The sequence below is a fragment of the Portunus trituberculatus genome, chromosome 32 (assembly GCF_017591435.1).
Source record: "Portunus trituberculatus isolate SZX2019 chromosome 32, ASM1759143v1, whole genome shotgun sequence".
Lineage (NCBI taxonomy): Eukaryota > Metazoa > Arthropoda > Malacostraca > Decapoda > Portunidae > Portunus > Portunus trituberculatus.
The window spans coordinates 12,806,140-12,823,639 of record NC_059286.1 but is presented as its reverse complement, the minus strand read 5'-3'; the positions used below and the strand labels follow the sequence as shown (position 1 = coordinate 12,823,639).

The 17,500-nt window shown below is 44.7% G+C and overlaps 1 protein-coding gene across 3 annotated transcripts; it reads left to right on the top strand.

Annotated features, from left to right (window-relative positions):
- The first annotated feature begins 7,383 nt into the window (after nucleotides 1-7,383).
- LOC123511906 (modifier of mdg4-like) lies at nucleotides 7,384-14,755 on the top strand. 3 transcript variants are annotated; one of them, XM_045267977.1, is made up of 4 exons: nucleotides 7,384-7,487; nucleotides 9,019-9,796; nucleotides 9,913-10,018; nucleotides 10,561-14,755. In XM_045267977.1, exons 2-4 carry the CDS (start codon nucleotides 9,044-9,046, stop codon nucleotides 11,367-11,369), a joined length of 1,668 nt encoding a protein of 555 aa, XP_045123912.1. In that variant the 5' UTR covers nucleotides 7,384-7,487; nucleotides 9,019-9,043; the 3' UTR covers nucleotides 11,370-14,755. The 3 variants fall into 3 exon arrangements, with proteins under 3 accessions (XP_045123912.1, XP_045123914.1, XP_045123913.1); XM_045267979.1 differs by lacking the exon at nucleotides 7,384-7,487 and adding an exon at nucleotides 7,562-7,671; XM_045267978.1 differs by lacking the exon at nucleotides 7,384-7,487 and adding an exon at nucleotides 7,707-8,400.
- The last annotated feature ends 2,745 nt before the right edge of the window (nucleotides 14,756-17,500 follow it).

Here is a 17,500-nt window from a genome sequence, read left to right as displayed (position 1 = left end):
GAGAGAGAGAGAGAGAGAGAGAGAGAGAGAGAGAGAGAGAGAGAGGGAGGAGGAGGAGGAGGAGGAGGAGGAGGAGGAGGAGGAGGAAGCATCAAATCGCCACTGTGATGCAATGTACCCCTATCACTCCCACTCGCTCTCTCTCTCACCCAGTTTCCCCTCACCCCCTTTCCTCTCGCGTGACAAGCTCCCTTTGCCCCAGATACATGATGCCGCGAGGTGGTGGTGGTGGTGGTGGTGTGTCCTGTGCCTGCGTGGGTAAGGGCGCGGCTGGCTAAAGTCTCGCTCGTGCACGGGTAACTATGAAGGCGTGGCTGTCTGACTGACGTGATCTCTTTCTGCCCTCCCAGCCAGCGCTCCCTTGGAAGGAAGAGAGAGAGAAAGAGAGAGAGAGAGAGAGAGAGAGAGAGAGAGAGAGAGAGAGAGAGAGAGAGAGAGAGAGAGAGAGATTATAATGTTTCGGTTTACGTAAATTATTGTAATGATTGATTTCCTCGACGCAAATTTAGTTCGTTTTGTGTCTACCGCAAAGACAGAGAGAGAGAGAGAGAGAGAGAGAGAGAGAGAGAGAGAGAGAGAGAGAGAGTAATGCCCACAAACACACTCTTTATAAGGATACAAGCAACAGGAAAGGCACAAAGCCAAACAGAACCATCGCACAAGCATCCCTGACACCGCGAGGATTAGAAGCAATGACACAGGATTCCAAACAGCAGCAGGTCTTTGTGTTCCTTCTCTGGCTTCCTTGATTTCTCCACTCTCACTTAAGCAACAAAGAACACAAACTATAAAAAGAAGGAAAAAAGCGTGAATCTAGGTGTACTTTTTTTTCCTACTCGTAATGTACTGTTAGATGAATGAACACAGCATGAAGAAGGAAAGAAGGTGTGAATTTAGGTGTGGTATTGCTTATTGGTATGATATAAGTGCTTCCTGGTATGGTGATGTCCGTCACATTGATAATCATTGTATGTAATAGGAAAATAACGTGTCAACCTGTGGATAGTATTGTTAGTGGAGACGCGAGTTGGTGTGGGAATATCGTGTTAGGTTAGGTGTACTGTATGTCTTTGTGGTATAGGAGGAGAGTGGAGGCGTAGCGTGGCTGAGACAGGAACCTCCCAGTCCCCGCTCATTCTAAACCCTCGGCGTCCAGCGCATCATGTGATCGGCATTTTCCGGGGCAGGAGACACGGTTCCAGTGAGTGGGTCGCCGCGCAGTACGTGTGGAGCAGAGGGCGGCGAGCCAGTCAGAGCCTCCCTTGCTGCACCTGGGCCGGGCTGTTGTCGTGGTTGGCGGCCGAAGCGACGGGACAGTGAGGCGTGACGGGGACAGTCACTGGGTTGCCTGCCGCCCGCGGCCTCTCCGTCACACCTCCGTGATGCCACACTCCTCAGCCGCCGCGCCGCGAATCCAGATTAACCCAAACCCCGAGCCGTGAGCGCCAGGGCGGCGTTCCCGGTGTTCCTCGGCGCGGCGTAGCGTGAGAGGAGAGAGAGGAGGGTGGCATTGTGGAAAGGAAATGAGGGGGGCGAGGGAGGGAGGGACGAGACACCTGGTGGGCGAGTAGCGGTGATGGAGGGCATGGCGGGGCGGGTGCCAGCTGACCTTCACTCTTGGGCTCCTCCGCCACACTCCTGCCCCACAGTCCTTGCCCTCCACCACACCCCCTCGCCTCTGCCACCACCGCCACTCCTGCCCGCCACCACCACCACATCCTCGTCTCCCCTTCCATCATTACTTAGACCTTGACTTAGCCTTCTCGTTCCTCCCTCACACTCACCCCGCCATCCTCAACCTTGCTTTGCTGTCTCTGCACCCCCGGCCCCTTCACAACCTCTCCACAACATCCCAAATCTCCCTTAAGCCTCTCCCAGCCTCCCTAAAGCACCGCCACCATTTCTGAGCAACATTCAGATACATAACACACCCTGACAACTTGTGAATAAGGCAGAAGCATGACGCATCCCACGTGTTCCAGAGGTGAAGCCTGGCGCTGGTGGTGGGCTGAGGGAGTGCGAGGCAGGAGGAAATGTTTAGCCGCTCATCGCCGCTTGAAGACGCGTAAGGCAGACGATATTCACGGTGTTGAGTCAGTGTCTGTTGGTGATGGCAAACTGCGTGGGAGAGGGCGGAGGAGGACGAAGAGGAGGAGGAGGAGGAGGAGGAGGAGGAGGATGTGAGAGGCGGTGTGTGTGTGTGTGTGTGTGTGTGGCGCGGAGCCAGGGAGGAGGCAGGCAGGCAGGTAGGGTTTTTGTGACGGGCGGGCGCTACCTGGGGTCCTGGAAGGGGGGTAGGGGAGTAGTAGGTGCCGCAGCCGCCCTTCCTTCGCTGCCACGCCACCATCTACTTAGCCCTCCCTCCCTCCCTCCTTCACTCACTCACTCTCTGTCAGAAACATCTTTCTTTCTTTAGCATTCACAAACATTCTTCTATTACTCGTATCTCAGTGACATGTGCAAACGCCTTTCTTTGTCACAGTCACACACACGTACATCCTTCTCGCTACCAGTCACCAGTCACTCATGAACGCCTCACTATCGATCCCACACTCATAAACATTGCTGTAATTACCCTCCCACACATATGCAAACGCCTCCTTTTTTCCTCTCACACAAACACAAACACAAGCACTTCTATTCTTCCTCCTCATTCATAAGCATCGCTATGATCACACTTGCACACTCACAAGCACTTACATTATCACTTCCATACAAACACAGCTTATATGTTTTCCCTCACATACAAAACATCTTTCTTCGTACCACATTCATGAACACTTCACAAACCTTCCTTCTTCTATCATATACATGATTATCTTCCTTTCCTTGCATACCCACAAACATTTCTTTCTCGCTCTCTCTTTCCCCGTCATGTGCGAGCGTCTTTCTTACTCCCATATATATATAAACAATGATATACCCTCCCTCTTTATATATCACATTTATCACAAGCTCTTTTCTTCCCTCACTCGTTCACTCGTTCACTCACAAACCACATCTTCCTTCCATGCTCATATTTTTCACTCCTTTTTTACACTTGTCTCTCATTCACTCACAAACTACAACTTTCTTCACTCACAAATGCTTCTCCTCCACGATAGACACAAATACAAACATTGTTACAATTTTCTCTCCTCTGCCATACTTCTTTTCTTCATTTACTCACTAAGCACACCTTTACACACGCTCACCAGTCACCACCACCTCCCCATCTCCCTCCCACAAATCACAAACGCCCACTCAACGTCACCAGGTTGTCAATATTACCACGTCTCCCTCGCTACATATGTCCAATTATACCTCGATTGTTTTACCTCGAGGAAATCTGATGCCTGTCAAGATTACGTGGAGAGATGGATAGATACTTGTTCTTGTTGGTACTGTACTGTATATTTAATGTCTCCTATCTATTGCTTCGTTTTTCTAAGGAAGTGTATTATGATGAGTGGTTGCTCTATTGAGTTTAAAGGAGGTATAGTATCTTAATCTTTTTAGGTACTTGTTCTTGTTGTTAGTGTATATTTCATGTTTCTTATCCATATTGCTTCGTTGTTCTAAGGGAGAGTATTATGATAAGTGATTGCTAATGAATTTAAAGGACGTTTAATATCTTCATTTTAGCGTCTCAAAATGGACCAAATGATGTAGTAAGTTTGAAGATAAAATGTTCCTTCCTACTATTTCTTCACATGGAAAACCACCAAGACCAATACGCGAAAAAAAAAAGAGAAAGAAAGAAAAGGAGTGTAGGAAGGATGGCGGACGGAGGGTGAAGGAAGGTGAGGGTGGATGAGGGCGGGCATTGCAGGGTGGTAATGGTGATGGTGGTGGAGACAGGATAGAGGTAACGGCTGCAGGGCGAGGTTAGCTATGGTAGGGCGGGGGTGGGAGGGGGTGGGGCGGAGAGAGGAAGGTAGAAGAAGGGCAGTAGTGGAAGTGTAGGTGTGGAGGATGGAAATTGAGTTTAAGTGGAGAGAGAATAGTAGTGGAAGGAAATACTGTGGAAATAAACGCAAAAAAAAAAAAAGAGTGAAAGTGGAAATTTATGTGGATGTTTAGATGAAATAAAGGAAAAGATGGTGGAAGTAGATGGAAGAGAATGCAAGTGGAAGATTAGTTAATAAAGACAAAGAATAAGAAAGTAGATATTCCTTGTGGAGTAAGATTAGTTGTAGAAATTAAGTGGAAGACCTGCAGTATGGCTAGTGGACGGGAGTGGTGGAGTAATGGTAGGTGGAGGGAGGGTAACATGTATGGCTGCGGTGGAGGCGGGTTAAAGGGGACGGCAGGGTGGTGGGAGTGGCGGGAAGCAGGGAAGCAGGGGGGCGGGAGGGCAGGCAGGGGGCAGATACAGGGACGTGCTCTACCAAGAGAAGGGTGAGGGTGGTGGCGAGTCACCCTCACCCTTGTCCTCGCTGTGCCGTCACCCTGCCTCTCGTCACTAAGTCTTCCCTGACCCTCCTTCCCTGCACCACTCCTCCCCACTCCCACCCCATCTCCTCTTGACCATTTGGCGCTTGTTTGTCCCTCCTCTGCTGTCTGTCCTTCTTCTACAGTCTCTTCTCCCTCTACACAGTTTGGTTCCTCATTCTGTCTTCTTTCCTCTACAGAATCTCAAATTTGTTTCGTTTTATGCTTACTATTTTTTTTTTTTTTTTTTTTCTCTCTCTACACAGTTTGGCTCTTTAGTTCGTCCTGATCCCTGTGCATAATCTCAAATTTCTTTAGTTTTCTACTTATTCGATTTCTCTGTCATTTTTGTTATCTATACATTCTAGTTGTCTTCTTGTGCAGTCTCTCTTTTTTTTTCATTTTCACGTTATTAACTTATTTACTTTTTTTTTCTATCATGTAGTATATTCGAGTACTCTCCCTCTCTACTGTATTCCCTCCCTTTCCTCATATTAGAAAAAAGGTGTCCCATTTCATATCCCCGTCATGTATTACCTATTATTCTACTTCCTCTTCATCGCAGTACTCCACCCCTTTACTCCACCTCAGATCCTCCTCCTCTTCCACAATGCCCACTTCCCCATCACAACACTGCTCATCCCTCCCCCGCTCCTCCTTCCCGTCAGGTAATAGGGCCTCGGGGCTTGACCTCTCTCTAGTTTACTTTCTCTCAAGGGGAAGCAAACGGCCATACACACACGGCACTGCGAGGCGGGGCCGGGGTAACCACTCGTCCTTTCTTCGTCAATTTCACTCTGCTTCTCTCACAGGGATCTCGCAAGCTAGTGTGATGAAGGATCTACACTGTCTCCACTGATGCTTTCTCTCTCTGCTGCAGCCTCTCTCATTTGTCGCTTACATGGCGTGGCAGCGTTGTATCATTATATCATTATACTCGTAGCCTCGGTGTGCATCAGGGAGCCGAGGAGGGCCGGGAGGAATAGGCTGGGATGAGGTGGTCCCCGGGGGCAGCAGCAGCAGCAGCAGCACACCTGTCGCCAAAGGGATGTTGGACCACCTCGCTTCCTGTCCACTGTTGCACACGCCGTCGCCCCATTGTCTTGTCTCGGCGTGACTCCAGGTTCCCATAGTCCCCTGGGTGGGACGCCGGCACACCCCTGGATGCTCTCTTGCCTTCTGTTTCAGTGTTATTTGTACATCTACCACCTCTCCTGTGCTTCACTGTTATGGGTGCCATAGAGGCGGATGGCTATTGTCTGGTTGGTGGAGGGTATTGGCAGATGTTTAACGCATGCCCAGTTAGGTATAGTTAAAAGGGATACATTAGAGCAGAGAAGACCATGTAGCCGTGAGAGCGTATAGGGAAGACATCAATTAGTGTAAGTAGTGATCCAGAACTCCTCGATTCTGGAAGAACGTCTGCGAGAGTCTCTTATTACAGCCACAGTAATAAAACAGTCAGTATTATAGTTTTTGTAGTTTCGTGTTCATGTATATTTTAGCTGCCTGGTGGTTTATCTATTTTTATGTTTAAGTTATAGTTGAGATCGAGTGGGTGAAGTGCATAATTCTACAATGGTGTTAGTGATAGGATGCGATGGAGCGGCGCCCGCCTCCCATCCCTGCTCCGCCCTTGGTGCGACGCGACAGTAGAGGGAAGCGGCGGTCCTGTGGCAGCGGCGGGAGTCACATCCTGCAGCATTGCCACCGCCGCAGCGGACCTCGCGAGGTGACTTTGTTCGCCTCATGTTGGGCTCTACCGCGCCACTTCCGTCTTACAACACATCTCTGGCATCCTGTCTCCTCTTCAGGCACGTCCTCAGCCCTGCGTGCCTACACCATGACGCTGAGACCCAGGCGGCATCCCGGTGATGGGGGTTGCCCCCCCCCCATTCCTCTGGGACTCGGGGCCAATAAGAGGCGGGGACAGTATTGATTAATTGAGAGCCATCCTGGGAGGCCGGGCAGCCTGCTGCCCCAGCGGGCCATGTGGGGATCACAGGATATGAGACAAAGCGAAGCCCTACTCCAGCAGCCTTTGTTTCCAGATGACTATCGCTGCGCAGTAGAACATGATCCTGGCACCGTCGCCCGCCACCTCCTCCTCTGCCAGTCTTGCAGGCATCCAGGGTGGCCTCCATGTCTTGAATCATGTTCCATTGCACAGTGACCTTAGAATGAGAGATTTGTATATGTTCATTAGGAAGGTTGAGGCCAGGAAGGTGTCACGGAGGTGCGTTGCTGCCACGTGTGTATGTCCGGCCAGGCAGGTGAGCCCAAGGGCCGCGCCTTAATCCCGCCCGTTGTCTCTACTTGGAAGCCGCCTTAGACGTCTTGAGAGGTGCTCACTGTCATCCACCAGCCTGTAAACTTTCCGAGCACTACCTATTTTTTGTGCATGAAATAACTGAGGCATGCGTTTATGTTCTATTCTTATACAGTGAGTAATGCAGTGCAAAAGGCAGCGTCTGTCATGCCTGTTGACTGGAAGCAACGAAAATCGCGACTCTGAGCAAAAAAAACTGGCGGCATGTAGTTGAAGGCCACCTGGGATAAATTTCAAGTTCTTGTTAATGACACTGTAACAAGAATTTCACGCTCATCTCATGTGTTTTAGCGATTACTGGCTAAACAAGAGCAGCTCTAAAGACATCTGGCAGCGAGTGAGTGTAGCCCAGGTGCGGGCTAGTATCCCTCTCATGCCCGCAGGCCACGACGCGTCCCCCTGCGCCTCGGGAAGCCATACGCTCTCCTTAATCTTCGATCACCCGCACCGTTTTCGTTCACATAGGTGTAGGATAGATGCCACTTTAGCCATTTGAGGGAGGTATAGGCACTACTTCTCTATTATTCTAAGTTGTTTGTCAATAGTACTTCAAGAAAGTGAAGAGATTAGCATATTATATAGCAGAGGAAGTGCGTGGTGTGGCCTGGAGTGTTTGGGGTGCGGGCGGTGCGGGGTGGTGGTGTACGCGGGCAGCGCCACAGTGCCATGCGTTGCCATGCGTCGCTGCGTGCCACCCGCCGCCACTCACTCGCCGACCGTCACTTCTCCTGCACACACCGCGCTGGTCAGTTCTCGGACAAAAGCTCGTTAAGTCTAGTTTTTAAGTGTTATTGGTCTTGTCTCGTGTTCCTGTGGATGTATGAAGTATTATGGTGTATTGGTGGGTGTTGTTGACGGAGTGTAAACATTGGCGTGGACATTACTGGGGCCGCTATTGTTTGTGCACACTGGGGCTGCTGGCGTCCCAGGTAATTGTGTTGTGAGATGGATAGATAGGTGAGATGATGCCCCAGTTTGCAGCACAGAGAAACATAGTGTGCCACCACGCCCTCTTCTGTGCTAGGTCGATGGCAGTGAACGGCTACGAGTGTTACAAAGGGAAGGAGGAGCTGGCAGAGACCCAGTTCGAGTGACTCCATCCAGCCGTTCCAGGTGGTGTTGCCAGAAGCACTGGAAAGATGCAATTAATACTTTAACGCTGTTTTTGCCCGCCCTGGACATGGAAACATGATATTGGTGAACTGCAGACGCTTTGTCGAGTGTTTGGTGACCATGTACGCGGAAGTGTGGTGGTGTTGGGTGTATAAAAGAGTTCATGGTGTTGGCAGTGGTGGGTGCCGTGAGGGCCAGGTGTGGGGTGGCGGTGTGGCGGCGTGACTCAGGCTGGGCACACACTCCTCCCCCTGGCTGTCTTTTGTTAGCACTCGGGGTGTGTTGTGCCTGCCCGCTGCACCACACCAGCCCTCCCCGGTGGTGGTGGCCCGCGAGGAGTGTGTACTGCAGTGCGTGGTGGTTGCAGTGCCAGATATTGCCGCCTTAGCCTAGTGCAACCTGTTGATCGTTTAGCTTTGCATACCGGATACTCTGCCGTACGTGGAGGTGGTGACTGGTGACGCTTGGTGCTACTGGTGTGCTGGTTACGTCACCTCAATGTGTACAGCTTGGCTCATATCTCGATGGACTTGACTCTTTGAAAGGTGGGGGCGGTGGAAAAATAACAAGAACAATGATGGTGGTAATAGCGTACCATCAGAAGTGACTAGTGTGATTTGCAAGTTGTAGCCACAGGGTTGTAGTGTGTGGGCATTGGTTTAAGTGTCTGAAACCTACCCTCTTTGATATTGGTGTATTTATTATTATTATTATTATTTGTAATTATTGTTATATATATATATATATATATATATATATATATATATATATATATATATATATATATATATATATTATTATTATTATCATTATTCTCATCTTTTGTTTCTTAGCAAAATGACATTTATATTTGTTTGTTATTGAAGAAGTTGAAAAAGAACCTACCTATGTCATTTTGATAGTTTACCTAGAAAAGAAGTAATTTTCATATCAGGTTTTCAGTTTGGTGTGTTCATGTGAATAGCTGTTAGTGTGTAGATGAATTGATGGCTGCATGATTCATACAATTATTGAAGCAAACTTGGTAAAACATTGCCTTCCAATCTGGTAACTTTCGAGAGCTCATTGCATTATATAATACTACATAAAGGTATAAAGATGTAATTTTTATGTCAAATTAGACAAAGTCCTGAATAATATAAGTAGTTTATATGTTCTTGCAGATTATGTGGTGAGGGTTGAGAAAACATGGATCCTGAGCAACAGTTCTGCTTGCGCTGGAACAACTACCAGTCAACACTCCAGCACGTCTTCCACAAGCTCTGGGTGGCAGGAACATTTGTGGATGTCAGTCTGGTGGTGGAGGGCCGACGGCTGGACTGCCACAAGGTTGTGCTGTCGGCATGTTCCTCGTACTTTGAACACATCCTCCGGGACCACAGCAGCCATCCGCACCCTCTGATCCTGCTCCATGACCTCCCCTACTCTGCTGTGGAGGCCCTGGTCACATTCATGTACCGGGGTGAGGTTAACGTTAGCCAAGAACAGTTGGCTGCACTCCTGAAGGTGGCAGAGACTCTGAGAGTTAAGGGACTGGCAGACTCTGGTGCCATCAGTAGTTTCACTAAGCGGCAGCTACTGGAACGCTGCATCCCCCTCTTGGAGCATGCACCGTGCATCCCCCCACCACCCAACCCGGCAGTGAATAGCCTGGGAGCGGTGACAGTCCCAACCACATCCATCGTCCAACCCAGGATGACTCCAACAACAAGAGTTAATCTCGGTAAAACTGGTTCAAGTGTGCTCAAGAACCTGTGCAATGGAGGCGTTAAGAGAGTGGAGTCGTTCGGCTCAAGCACAAGCCCTGTTCCCAAAAAGAAGAGGCCCCGTTCAGAGGAGGTGATCCCTGCCATGACCCCAACCACTTCGCTCCCCTTGAGTGAAGTGCCGCCAAGTGAATCATCTCAACCCTCACCAGAATCTTCCACAACACCTACTGAAGTAAGGAACTGGTGCATAACTTTTAGCTGAATCACCATGCCAAATGACTAATGATATTTGCAATATGTTCATAATTATTGTGACTCAAGTAAATAATTGGTTTATCTCTCCCTCAGGCATTCAAGCAAGAAGCTGCAGATGAGACAGATGGAGAACTCCAGATAGATGAGTCTGCTGGCCAGTCCCCCATTGAGGCCCCAGAGTGTGATGCCAACTCTATAGGTAAGCAGTGAATCTTCTTTGTCCAGCTTATTCTTGTTAACCTTTAACATTGACTCTGCTTGCACAAAAAAAAATCATGTTTCTATAATGTATCATCTTGTTTTACCTCTCAAGGTAACACATTTTCTCTTTTATTATGGATGATGTCACCTTAGAGAGGCATTACATCATGCTGCCTTCTTACCTTTTATATAGTGCACCAGGAAGTTTATTGACCCTTGCATCAATAATTCTTATGGATTTGTAGCCTCCTTCAATATAAAGACAATCAGTTTGCCTTCATAAAGTTTCTTGTCAGAAGAAATGTATGTTTTTGTTATGTCATGATTTGGTGCTCAGCTCTTATCTCCCTGGCTCTTGAACCTGTGGTAAGTTGTTCATTCACATATTTAGAACAAAGGATCCTGCTAGTTCAGCATTTACTGATCAGTTGAAATGGTACATGGTCATCTGACATTGAGTGGTACCATTTAATTAACTGCAATTTTCTTCCTACTGTGTTTTCATCCTTGACAAATGTTGACTGTAGCATATTCCAATAGGACTTGATGGAGAGACTGAGGTAGAAGATGAAGAGTCCCACCAGAGTATTCCACAGGAGGTCAGTTCTGTTCAGAAGCCGGATGTTCCTCCACTCCATCTCAGTGAGGGCACCACCGCCCTGCCTAAAGATGGCCTGGAGCACTCTCAGCCGTTCACTCACCTACACCAAGGACCTCTGGATGGTATGCAGGGCAAGGAGCGAACTGGCAGCATTGGTGGTAAGTCTTGTGAGAGGACCTACACTCACCTGGATTTAGAGGAAGGTATTGAGGCTGTTCTCCTTGGCCACCTGACTCCAGCCAAAGCCATTGCACAATACAGAATTCCCCGCAGAACCTTCTTCCGTCGGCTGTCAGCCGTCAGGAAGAGCAGAGGAATACCTTCTGCTAAGGAAAATGCTGCCGATCATTTCCTGACAGCCACAGCCACAGTTGGTGACACAGCTTCCCAACTCATGCTTCCTGTCTCAGACTCTGACTCCTACGCTGCCTCCCTCAAGATCAAGTCTGACCGGCCTGTGTTGATTGCTCCTAAGGAAGCTAAAAACAAGGGCAAGAAGGGGGATGGAGTGATGGCCCCAAATAACAGTTACTTTTCCTTGCTCAACTTGGCTGCAACTAATAACTATGATGCTTACCTTAACTACCTAAAGCTTGTGGCACAGCAGGGTGACAATGGCAATCACGAGGAGATCCTTGAGGCGCTGAGGAAGGGTCAAGTCAAGGAGGGCAAGCCGGCTGTGGATGACAACAGAAATGTGTCTGAGGCGGCCCTCGCCCTCGTGTCTCACAACGTGTCGGCTGAGTAGTGTCTGGCTGCCATCCAGTCAATCCCTTCTCTCCTCACTGAAGTGGTGGAACACTACTTCTGCCTTGGGCTTCCTATAGAGCCTGGTGCCAATTGCAACTAACCATTCCATACAACATTCCATTAGTTTTAAGGCTTCTTATTGTATATACATTTATTTAATTGGATGGGCACATAGTTGATATTCTTCAGCCAAAGCATATCCTGGATTCTTTTTTTCTATTGTACATTATTTATTGTATTTTTCCTATGAAGCTGTGGATATAGGTTTGTTTTCAGTATTATCCAGTTTTCATGATTAAGAAGAAAGTAATGTTACATGATGTCCTTTTATATGTTCTCTTGTGCGTTGTTCTTTGGAAAGCTTGAATATTTTAGGAAATGATTAGTTTAACTTTTCTTCAAGCTGTTTAGGAATTCTTCTTAAGCATGCTGAACTCATGGTATTTGAATTTGGTATTATGTGGCAGTTAGTCTAATGAGGAGTCTGCTGCCCTTTCTAGACCAGCTAAACATGGGATAACCACACCTTGGTATACTTGGGGTAACCGCCCAACACTGAAGTCTCAAAAACTGTGATAACATTTGGTACTTTATACTAATCATACTCAACTTGCACATTTGGCCTTCTCAAGTTGCTCTCTAGGATAAGTAAATAGCTCCAGTGTGTCATGTGGAGGGCAAAGCAGTTTTTGTCTGCCACATGGCTCTGTCTGTGCCTTGTAGATATTGGATACTTAGGTCAGATATTGTAGGTAGGGTTTTGCTTTTCTTTCCTCAGATGGTGGTGGTCTTTCAGATAGGTTTTGTACTTAATGTAAGGCAGCTCTGAAACTTTGCCATGGAGTATCTTCATGTTTTATTCATCTAACTTTTTTTTTTTTTTTTTTTTCTTCAAGTGCCTGGTGATAAACATTTCTTCTGGTTAACTTGCAGGATTAGGTTCTTTACTGTTCTTGAATAACTTACTTGCTGATGAGTGGAATGTGGTGGTGAGAGGAAACAGGAGGAAGCAAAAGCACCTTACTTATTCTTTTAATGTTTTGCCTGTTGCCTTGTTTTCAGCTGAAGCATTGGAGAATACTTTCCTCTCTGTCACATTCCACTCACTTGCCATCTTACATTAATGGTTCATCTCTTCATTGTACTCTTTTGTTTGTAACAATTTTCATATAGATTTACTTGATTTGCAGTCATGAGACAGAAGAGTTCATTAAGGTCATGTAATTTCGCTCACTCAAGCAGCATCATTGACACCTGTTGTATGATCACCACTGCAGGGCTGCATTCTTTTGCAAAGATATTTTTTTCATATTCTTCACATGCAGTTTAAACAACCAATTGTCTTTGGTTCATGTAATGTTATGAGTAATGCATTTTTACTGCATTTTTAGTATTTTATTGTGGACTTATGGAAGCATTTTAAGTTTTTTCTTGACGTTTGATGTTTAATAATTAAGTCAAGAATGTAATGATATTCCATAGCCTTACTGTCGATGAGAAATGTGCTTTGCTGCTGTGCTGTTGTGTGACTCCACAAACAGCTGCAGCACTGAGCATCAAGCAGAACTGCCTTACAAAATCTTTCTTTCCTGGTTGTGGGATACACTTGTACCTGTAGTTGCTCAGCTGTCTTAGCATTAGGCATAAAGTAGTTAAGCTGTTAGGAATTTGCAGGCATTGTTGGTCAGTATTTCCCCCCTCCCATCGTCAACTGGCTTACTATTAACCAACAGTTGGGTTAGCTGGTGCCTCAATGACTGTAGATTACTGTACTCAAGTAATTTACTTTCTTGACCACTTCAAGGATATCTCTGAGCCATCTGCTGCTCTTGTTCCTATATACTGTATCACAAGTGTCATTGTTCATATACTTGAGTAACAGGTACAACCCTGCCATGGTGACCAGCACTCAGTGTGCTGGTGACCAGCACTGGGGAGGGAAGCCGGCGTATGTGAGCCGGTCATTTCCTCAACCAAGACACTGTAATGATGCAACTTGACATGGCTGTGATGAATGCATTCAAAATGCTCCATATTTCATATTTTATCTCAAATTCTAGAACACAGACAATTTTTTTTTATAGTCAACTGTAGCTGAAGGCCGTTGCCTTGAAATATGCAAACCTTTACACGTCACAAGCTAACTCCTGCATGGAATTTCTCCTACATTGTATTTTAGATATAAATTGATCATGTGCTTCCAGTTTCTCATGCAGTGTGGGAATCTGTGCTGCTGTGGGTGTAAGTGTACTGGACTGTGTTGATCACTGTGGCCTTGGCCAGAGTGATGTGTGGCACATCCCATTGTGAGTGTCTCTGTCAATCCCCATCCCTGATTCCCCAATCATTGTGTGTGTAATCCCTCCATGTGAGTGTGTAACCATCCACCACCCAGTGAGTGCGCTGTGTGCTGGTGGCTGTAGGACTCCTGATGGAGAGTTCATTCTTGGTGGCAATTATCTCTTGCTCATGTGTGGATTGAGTCTGTGGGTAATGAAGGCAGCTAGGTTATCTGAGGAAGTGCAAATAACCTTTCAGTGTTTTGTATTGAAACAGTGGCATTAATAAGTTAAGGTAAAGGTTAGCGATCTCATTATTTACATTTATGCCTAAGAATACTACATGTTAGTGGCATCTGTCCTTTGCTTAGCATTATCTTGGTACCTGCAATACCTGGCAGCCCTAATTTTTTTTTTTTTTTTTTTTTTTTTTTTCTGGGCTTTCAGTTATACTTGCTAAAGCAGATTTGACTTTGTATGTTTGTATGTTATGAAGGCAGGGCATTGAGTGCATGTTCTTGTATTCCAGCTGTCCTAGTTGTTGCTGGGATGTCATCTCATGAGTGTACTTTCATACCCTGCATGCATGTAAACATCAGTATACTATGGCATGAAAGTAGCAATACTGTATTATAATTGCCTTTTGGTGTAAAATTATCTGATATGTACTTAAGATCTGATAAGAAACTGTGATAAAAGGTAGCTTCTCTGCTTAAATACATTCCATTTTTTGCCTTTTGGTAAAACTGTATGTACCATCCCATTCCATTCCACTCCCCTGTGATAAAACATTTGCCTTGTATTAACATATCTGCTGATATTCCTAAAACATAGAACACTCCCAAGCAAATTAAGCAGAAAATATAACATTAATTACTACATAAATATATATAACTTAAGTGACCTTAACATTTACTGCAACATTTATATGGAAATTTAAGTGCTTATGTATGTGGACAGATTCCTTTACTATAGAGCTGGCAGAAGTGAGCCAGACAGTACTTTGTGAGGCCCGGGCACCAATCCTTCTGGTCTAGGGCAGTTAGAAGTCTTGTATTTTTCTACAAGTTTCTGAAGATTTTTCAATAAAAGATTTTCTAGGAAAGGTGTTTTGTTGAACAGTAAACCATGAAGTGTTTTATGTGATTTGGTGTATTAGATTTCATTGTCTTTCCTCTGTTTTACATCCAAGCAGGCTGAGGTGGGAGTCTGCTCAATCCCTCACCCTGGCCATTTCCTCTGTGCGAGCAGAGATGGAGATGTAAAGGTGGAGCTGCAGTAACGACTCAGACAGAGTGTAGGTGAATGGGACAAACTCAGTAATCAGTCCATAGTTCCACGTCATTAGGGAGCTCCAAAAAAGATGACACAAATTTGTGAATGAGGATGATAGACAGGATGTACATTTCATGCAGACTCACTTGTAGGCCTGATAGCTTATTGCAACATTCATTCCCTTATATTGTAATGTTCTGAATGAAGAAATAAAACTTATACATACACTACTCTTGGCAAACAGTCTCGCATTTATGTAGGTGTGAATGCGTGTTTGCAGTTTTTATTTTTTAATCCAGGTTGAATCTTTCCCATTCTTTGTTACTGCAGCACCAATGTAGATGTGAGGCTGCATCTATCTAGCAATGGAATGGCTCTACAAAATTTTTTCCCTAATATCTGACATCAGGAAGTTATTCTAGAAGGATAGATTATAGACTTTTATAAAACTACTAGTAACAATTATGACAATGAAATTGCTTTTACTATAATCATTAATATTGGTATTATTATTACAGATTATTATATTATTATCATTATTATTATTACTACTATTATCATCATTATTATTATTACTACTATTGTTATTACTTTGGTTATTATTATTATTATTATTATTATTATTATTATTATTATTATTATTATTGTTATTATCATCATTATTACTATCACATTATTATTATTATTATTATTATTATTATTATTTTTATTATTATTAATATTATCATTGTTATTATCATCATTATTACTATCACATTGTTATTATTATTATTATTATTATTATTATTATCATCATCCTCATTATTATTATAATTTTTATTATCATCATTATTACATTCTACTGTTTATTTGATATTATTGCAACCATTTTATTTATTTGTTATTATTTTTTCAGGACGAAGTTTTCTCACCAAGTAGTAAGACACTTTGCACCTCAATTAGGTAACTTGTACTGTAGACTCTTTTACTGGACGAAAACCTAAGTACCCACATGGCACCGAGAGATTTTAACTATTCCTCAGTTTTTTTTTTTTTTTCTATTATTATTTTTTTGTATGTTTGTGCTCGTTGTGTAGGTCTATAAGATACTTAAGTTACCCTTCATATATCGAGTTTTCTTATAGTCCATTTTTCCTATTTTAGGCCCTATAGATATACCGCGCAAGCACATCAAAACTTTGGAAGCGGCCCTCTATGTAATAGGGAGACGGGCTTGGTAAAAGGAATTGTAACTCTTTATTATAATATCACGCAAAGAGTTGACTCGTTGTTGATCGCGTACATTACAGGGGTTCTCAAATCTGCTGGGGTACGCGTACCCCCAGGGGTACGTGAAAGGAATTTCGGGGGTACGTGGCAAGTTTCTCAATATACTTCAATTTTGAATAACTGCAAACCTATTTGTAGTATTCAAAGTGACCTAGTTGTGCTAGGCTAGATGTGTCCTCCACTAGAACCAGGAAACGTTAACAAGGAAACTCTTGAGTTATATCACTAGAGGGAAAGCTCTCTTGGATTACAGTTGCCACACAACCTTGGAAACCTTTGGTACTTAGTTCTGATTTATTATTTTTATGTGTTATTCACACACACAGTAACTTAGCTATCACTGTTACTAGTTACAAATTACACCCATAGCTGTAAGCAACATTACTTCACTGCCACAATGGTCGAAAACTATCTGATAGAGTTAGGTTTTGGTAAATGTATTGTATACTACTCACATAGTGTTTTCCTGTGAAATACTAGTTCCTATTGACACTATTTCATAGTGACATACTCATATTAATTGAAAATTTTGTCTGCTCCACATATATAACACAATTTAAACTTAATAAATCAGGTCAATAAACCATTCATTCATTTTTACCCTTCCTAGCGCTGCATTGTGGGTAAGGGGTACGTGACCAGTACTGAAAGACTTCAAGGGGTAGCTACATAAGATTAAAGAGGCGTACAATATTATGCCGCCATCCTCCTCTTCGAAATGCCTTCGTGTATTTTCTTTAACATCTCCCATTTTTTGGCATACGATAAGTTTTTCCTTGACTTTTAACCTTCGTTTCTTCTTTCCTATTTATGGCAACGTTGGATGGGTCGGTGGGTTGCGGTTGGTATGGGGAATTCCACCCATTATTCACCAGCACAAAAGGATCGACAAAAACAAGCTCTGAATAGTAGACGATTGAGCACCAGACCATGCGTGATAACAGAGGAGCGTGATAAGGGGGAGGAGGGAGGAAAGGTGTATCATGCAGCTCACTCTTATATGGATGATCAACGAGGAATTCTCTCTCTCTCTCTCTCTCTCTCTCTCTCTCTCTCTCTCTCAAAACAGTGTGGCATCAAATGGTGGTGCAGCAACACCTGAGTCAATAAGGACCTTTAAAAGAATATTCGACACATTAATGGATAAAAATAGGTGTGGGCATGGACAGCATATTACGTTTACGGGAACTGTGATGTATGTAGAGGCATGTACTGATTTCTTGCATTTTCCCTCATGTTTTGGGTCTTTAGTTACGCTGCATCCAGATAACGTATTTGTTCAGTGTTTCGATTTCCTGAAGCTTCG